Below are 7,222 nucleotides of genomic sequence, written 5' to 3'. Positions count from 1 at the left end.
GCGGTGGTGGGCTATTGGTCCGGCGGGGGAGTGGAGGAGCGTGCGTGCGGGGGTTGGTTGACTGGGGACGTGCGTAGGCGAGCGAGCGATTTTTTGGGATCGATCGCGGCAGGCTGAGAGGAAAGACTTACGAACCGTGCGGTGGGGATTGTGTGATTATAATGGCAGTAGATTAACCCAATGGCATGGTGGGTAATTAAAGCATAAAACATGTTTAGTAGGCTGGAGGGATGTAGACTATCGGATTGCAGGTTTTGATGGATAGGATGATTTGGTTCTCCACCCTCTCGTGCTTTTATATCTACTCCTAATGTCTCAATTGGTAGGTCGCGTTCCGGGTTTTATTTTCGTCCCACCTAACCCGGTCTATTTTGGTACTTCTTTGGTACTACTTTCCACCTCCCTCCCAACCGCGGAAAACCAAAAAAATCGAACCAACCATGTTACGAGGGAGCGATGCCTCCAGGTACTCCCCTCCACGCCAAAGAAACGGACGAAAATAAACCGTCGAAAGAAAACCAGCGAAAAAAAACCCGTCTTGGACTGGCAACGTGCGAACTAGCGAGCGGGCGAGCGAAGCCTCCAGGTGCCCTCGAGCGACGCCACACGAGATCCCCTCGCCGTTGCCCTCGCCCTCGCAGCCGCCGCCGATCCCCTCCCCCATCTTCCTCCCTCAAACGCTAACCCGTCTCGCGGTGCGCCACCGCCCGTCGCGGCCGCCCCCGCCACCTCCCGCCGCGGCCGCCGCCCCAGCTCCAGCCGTGGCCGTCGCGCCCAGATCTAGCCGCGGCCGCCGCCCCCACTTCCCACCGCGGCCGCTGCCCTGCGCGCCAACGACCCCTTCCCCCGCCGCCGCGCCACAGGTCCACTTCGCCTGCGCACCAGAGAGGACCCCGCCGCCATGCCTCCGTCTCCCCCTACTCCTTTTTCCCGCTACCTATCTCTCTCCTCTGAGCTGCGCGTCGTTCCTCTCTGCAGGTGCCGCCATGGCCGCGTCATGGAGCTTGCCGCCATGGGCTGCGTGCCCCTCCGATGACGGCCTGCCTCGCCCACGTCCAGGTCCTCTCAATCCTAATTTGGGCGTCCATTTATTTTGCGCTTGATCCTGGTTTTAGTGGGTTTTTCGTCCTCGTCGCGTGTTTCATGGTGGCCGCTAGGGTGCCCCTGCCGGCCATCTGCCATCTGCTCCAGGGGCCCCCTCCAGGAACACACAGCGACTGCTAAGCCATCGTCCCGTTTTGCTTCTCCCTACACATCCTTACTAAGAGAAAGGGGCCTGCCCAGCTAGCAGCAGCTTCCTAGCTGGAAGATGCATAGCCATAACGCACACATCGATTAGGAGCAGTTTATCACGCAGCTTGTACGCATGCTGCCGCCGCCTTTTCGCCTCGTGCCTATATCGTGGCGGGTGAACAAGGGAATCTCGCTGGAGACCCTTTTGGAAGGGATCTCGGTGGCGCACCGCCGTTGCATGTCGTTCGTCGGTATAAGAATTGCCGGACGGTCGATGTCCGATGTACGTTTCATTAGCTATATGTTTCTGCAGTTTGATATAATGTTTTTGTGGCGTAGATCTACAAGAGATCAAGAAGGGTGATGTTCTGGATGCTGATCTTGACTAATAGTTGCCGGATGAACTATGCAATGACAGCATGGATGAGGTAATTAATATCTTGATTTACTCATTTGTACAGCTAGATAAGAGTAACTTTGCAATATCGTAGTGCCCGTTGAATTGTTTTTTTTAAGATAGAAAATTTTCATATCATCCATGCAGATTTGCTCGTCTATCTTAATTTCTATAATACTACTACTATTTAAAATAACAATCTTACTATTAGTCAATTCAAGGACTACTTTGCCATTTGGATGCTCTTGGGTGCAAATGTCTTATTGGACTATTAGTGGAGTCACTTGTGGATAGACTGTTTGGTACCTAATGTACTTCCATAGTTTACAACCTCTCATTAACTGTGACTGTACATTTCCAAGAATATTTTGTAATAGACACACGCCCAAAGTTTTAATAACGCGCTAAGGCTCTTAGAGGCGGACATCTTCTAAATGCTATAGCAAGCTATTTAAAATAAAATGTTTAAATCTGGCTGGTCTTACTCCTGCAATACTCCTGGAATAGTACATGAGATTTAGCCACTGGACTCTCACTGAAGTGTGATTCATGCAGCTTTGTGTGCAGTTCACATTTACCTGGTGGACCATCACCAACCGGATGGAGGTGAAGCAAGTGGGCAAGTCAGGGAAATGCTCGGAAGGCTATCGAGAAGATCAACGATCTTAACCCCACGATCCTAATTTCAGTTTGTACCTCGTTGTTGGGCTGTCAGAAAAGTTTGGAGCAGGAGCAATGATATGACAATTGTGGCTAACTTTCTTGTCATTAGTCATATATGTGCTAATGGACCTTCCGGGTTCTCCATTATGTTTACCGGCCGGTTTCTCATCTGAAAAATACCCCATAGCATAGTGGACAATGCTTTTTTTGGTCAGAAGTAGTATTTCTACATGAAACTAAGGTATATATGCGTATGAAAAATGTGGCTTATCTTTAGATAATGCTTTTTTTGTTAGAAGTTGTTTTTCTACATGAAATTAAGGTATATATGCGTATGAGAAATTATATCTTTGCTTAACTCAAAAAATTGTATTTGCTCCTTTTAGCGGGAGCCTGGAGGTGATACGGTTTGTACAGCATGGTTTGAATAAGATATTGTTTGTATACTGTTGAGTGAAGTATTGTATAACTACTGTAAAGTGGGTGTAGGTTTTTATTGTGCATTTTTCACAGAGGTTTGGGCGTTTGGACACAACCATATGTACAATTTGAAGCCTTCATTTGGTATTGACATCTTATCTTGACTCAAATTTTGAAAATTCTCTATAATACTTCCATCTGGAAGCACAAAATCTGATAGAGTTGATTCGTGTGGGAAAAATACATGAAGCTTTGAAGTTTTCTCAAGAAGAACTAGCACCAAGAGCCGAGTAAACTGTAATTTTTTTGTTAAAACATCTCACTTACCTTAGTTAAAAACCAGGGTTCGAAACTATATTAGTCAGAATACAGTTCCTGTTGTCAGCTAGATTTCATTTTCTGGTAATATCATTTGTCGTTAAGAACATGCTCTTATGTTATATTTTATTTGTAAACTTTTGGCAATTTTTTCAGCAAGCATTTCTTTAGGAAACAGAGAAAACCGCAGCAACTATTTGATGTTTCTCAACGCTTGAAGACAACAAGTGAAGTTGTTGCTACCATCTTACAAGCCAAAGTCATGAGAAAGGTATGCACTATGTGGCAGAGGCATGCATATGATGTGATGCCCGTTTTATTTTCATATATATCTTACGATTTAATTTCACTGCAGTGTACCTAAATCCATGTGGTAATGTCATTGGCGTACATAATATTTTACGCATACAAACACTGTTCTCTCACAGCAAATGATTAGTTTCTAAATTCTAATCTTTTGGTTCTGGTTAAAGAATTACATGATGGAGGATGGAGTTGTCCTTCGAAGAATTGTTTAAAGAACTAAAAAGTAGTAAGACCATGTCTTTCAAGTGCCAAATCGGCATTGCAACGCGCTGACTCATGTATGGGGTCCGCAGATGCTGATTGGAACCTTTGATAGTTAGGAGATGCATACATAAACCTATGATAATTAGGAGATGTTTGGTAGTACAATATTTGTCCATGTGTTGTAGTAAATTTGTACAATGCAAGTCACCATAAGTCAATGTGTTTAGAATAATAAAATATAAGAAGTTCAACTAAGGGGGCACTTTAATTAAATAACTTTATTTTTAAAATCCCCATTCTTCAATCTTTTAGGATTCATGCAATTTTGAGTGTCTGCATCTGCATGCTATTTTGGGTTCTCAGGTTTTTTTATCTCAATCTTTGGATAGGACTGCAACTTCTCAAGTGTGGGAGCTGAAATAAAAAAGGAGAAGAGCATGCCTAATCCATCCAAATAAAAATAAATATATCACATATTGCTTTGGAGACACATCACCAATGGAAAAATTTACTAACTTACATGCTTAGGCAGGTTCATAGGTTGATAGCAAGGATTATATGTGATGTTTTGTTTTAATTTGATACAAAAAATTATCTCTACAATTTGTTGATATTAAGGAGTAATAACTGAAAACTTCTAGAGGTTTACATCTGTGAAGGTGTCTAGAAAATGGACTGTAAAATGTTTTTTATGTGGAGGCATAAAGATTAATTCACTATTTTGTTTTTGTAAAACGGTTGTTTACTCGCCAATTTGTATAGTTAAATCCATCTATTAAGGATATATTGTTGAAAAGTATTATTTTTTACTTCATTCAATTTTTTAGTCGGGTGTTAAAATGTTGGGAGATTACAAAGTTCATGCTCTATTCACACATGGTGGAGGCAACCCAACAAGTTGTTGCGGGAGCCAGCAGAGAAAGGAGTCGAGGAACCCGCATCATGGGAGGAGAGTCATCGAGGGGCATCCGGATAAAGTGAGACACTGCATTGTATATATATGGTCAGAATATATAACCATATTCTACATACAATGAACGCTGAGTATTCTTTGTTGCACATACTTAAATCTTTCACGTGAAATCTTCATGCTAACTATATACATTGCTTGTGCTGGTTGGTTATGAGCTGAAAATGAAAATTTTATTGTACTTGTTGAAGTAGCGTGCGAACGAAGCTAAAGACAACATTCCCGGTGTTGTACGGGAATATCTCAAGTGTAGCAAGTAGAATTTAGTTTGTAACAGATAATTATTTGGATCATTGCCCGTTTTGTATGTACATCGTCAAATTACATTGCAAGTGAAGCGGATTTCAATTATTTTCCAATTGTTGCGGGTTATCTTTTCTATATATGTAAGTTTTCACATGCATTATATATTATTTTGATGGGGAACTACAGACTTACTACCGGCTGAACTATATGCATTATATTTATATGTGTAATCAGAAAACAAAGGCCCATGGACACCGAAGAACCAGCAGTGGAGTTATATGAAATTTCTTGCGAGAGCTACACCATTCTTTTTAGTACTGACTAATTCTCATGAGTACCAATGGTGAAATTTTCAGGCCTATATACTGGATGAGATTCTCATTGCCGGCATTCTTCATGAACCTATCAAGAAGAACATTTCAATACTAATTGCAGCACATGTTTTCTCACCACCGGCTAACAAGAAGAGAGTATGATTTTCTAATGCTCAGTGTTGTAAGCTTGATTCACGAGGAGCTTCTCAATGTTGTACATGTTGTTTGTGAGTAACAGAAATAAATCATTTCCTGGAATCAGACGCTATATTTTCTGTGGGAATTCGTTGACACAGTTCCTTACAACACTGAGAATCTTTGAAATGGGCAAACCGCTCTATGTAATTCTATCATCCATTCTGATTTTGAGACAAGTATATCAGTTATCTTTTTCCTTCTAGCAAGGTACCATATACATGTTTACAAATTCTCCTTTGCCTTCCAGATCAACCAAATAGGCATCTTTTTGACAAATGGAGGGAATTCATTTGTCAATATAAATAGATTTCTTCAGTATAAGCAAATGAACAGTGCGATGAAGTTAACAGCTCTCTATCCTTATTCCTCTTATTCATTGTGTATTTCCCCGTTTTATACATGTAACAATGATGAATGATGATGAACTTAGACTTGGTGTAAGGAGAGTCATTCTGTTTCCTTGAACAAAACAGCCCTCTATCCTTATTTATCCTAAAAGCTTTCAGACGATACTCACACCATATGATTCCTTGAAGTATAGAAGTATTTTTTTTTCACATCTGTTACAATCCAATATTTGTTAGTTAATCATATTCTTTATATTCGCAAGTAGTATAAAGTTGCCCCAAAATTGGTAATATGATTTTGGATTATACATTATATGCCGACAAGGAGGTTAATGGTGCTCAATAAACTAGCAGTATGAAATAACCCTGCATATATTTGTTGATTTTTAATTTGAGCCTTTCAATTCAACTAAAAAATTTATTTGTACAATATTTACTGACTTCTACCTCTTGTTTTGCAGGCTATCTGGAATGATTGCATGTATTAATGAAGTAGTCCACGTTAGGTGGATTGGCTCAAAATGGAGAAGCATGATTGTATTAAGCATTTAAGCTCTAAGCAATTTAGAATGTCAATGTCTTGGGGCTCCCTTGCAATATTTCAGAGAACTATATTTTTCCAGACATTTTATATTGCCTCATGATGTTTGGGGGATCTGATTAGGTATTGTTTCTCTATATATCTATCTATCTCTCTATTTTAGTTGCTAATAGAATAATGAACAATTGATAGGACTAACCTTATAGACTTGTGTTCTCCTCAATCCGACTGTGTATTTTCCAAGTTTTGTGCTAAAACGGGAAAAAACATATGTTTTAAACTTGCGACAACATATTCTCCGTGCAAATTTTAGCCTTGTTGTTCACAATTGATGCTGCCTATGATTCACACTTATATTTGAGCTTAAAGTCTTAGTGTATACCGAATTAGGCTTTCCCTTCGGTCGGTTTATGTCAGAGTTCACACTACAACACACATTTCCTTTTGAGTCTTATGTGAGTTACTTTTGAACCGATACACCAAATCAGGCGTTACACCGCTCAAACAAACTAGAAGAAAATCATCAATGGATTTATCACAATATTATAAAAATCAGAATAAATGTATACACAATTTTTTTAACAATAAATGTTATCAAAGATTGATGTATTTACCTCTCCCAAGATAGGTAACATGTTCTAGAAGATGTGTTTTGTTGCATTAGTACGTAAATGGTGAATTGCATGTTCTAGAATATAGGCTTTTGCATATTGCAATCAAGTTCTTTTTTTATGGAATTGAGTTTCTGGTTGTGACTTGTTCGAACATTTGTTTAAAGGGAACAAAATACTCCATGTGTTTGTCTTCAATTAATGGATAATAACAATACACTTGCTTTTGTGAGATGGTATCTTAAGCATAAATAATAAAGGCATTCAAGTGTTATTATCATTTGTAATGCAGAGCACAATAAAGAGTTCAATGTTTTTGTAGCCCCTTCTTTATTTTGTGAATCAGATATGATAGGTCTTTCTATTATACGGTCGATTTTTTATCGAAATACATTGCAAGTGAAGGGGATTTAAAATCATTTTTTGTGTTATTGGCTATCTTTTCTGTCCATAT

The 7,222-nt window shown here is 39.9% G+C and overlaps 1 protein-coding gene across 12 annotated transcripts; it reads left to right on the top strand.

Annotated features, from left to right (window-relative positions):
* Positions 1–540: 540 nt before the first annotated feature.
* On the top strand, positions 541–6,449 carry LOC125550833. Of its 12 annotated transcripts, XM_048713936.1 has the most exons (8): positions 547–863; positions 979–1,059; positions 1,573–1,661; positions 2,186–2,534; positions 3,188–3,302; positions 4,369–4,518; positions 5,114–5,227; positions 6,078–6,449. In XM_048713936.1, the coding sequence occupies exons 4-8, from the start codon at positions 2,524–2,526 to the stop codon at positions 6,102–6,104; spliced, it is 417 nt and encodes a 138-aa protein (XP_048569893.1). In that variant the 5' UTR covers positions 547–863; positions 979–1,059; positions 1,573–1,661; positions 2,186–2,523; the 3' UTR covers positions 6,105–6,449. The 12 variants fall into 12 exon arrangements, 7 of the variants coding, with proteins under 7 accessions (XP_048569895.1, XP_048569896.1, XP_048569894.1 ...); XM_048713938.1 differs by having other exon boundaries at positions 541–1,484; positions 2,198–2,534; XM_048713937.1 differs by having other exon boundaries at positions 543–1,059; positions 2,198–2,534.
* Positions 6,450–7,222: the final 773 nt, after the last annotated feature.

This window comes from Triticum urartu, chromosome 4, assembly GCF_003073215.2.
Source record: "Triticum urartu cultivar G1812 chromosome 4, Tu2.1, whole genome shotgun sequence".
NCBI lineage: Eukaryota > Viridiplantae > Streptophyta > Magnoliopsida > Poales > Poaceae > Triticum > Triticum urartu.
Note: the sequence above shows the minus strand (reverse complement) of the source record. Positions and strands in the feature narration are given on the sequence as shown.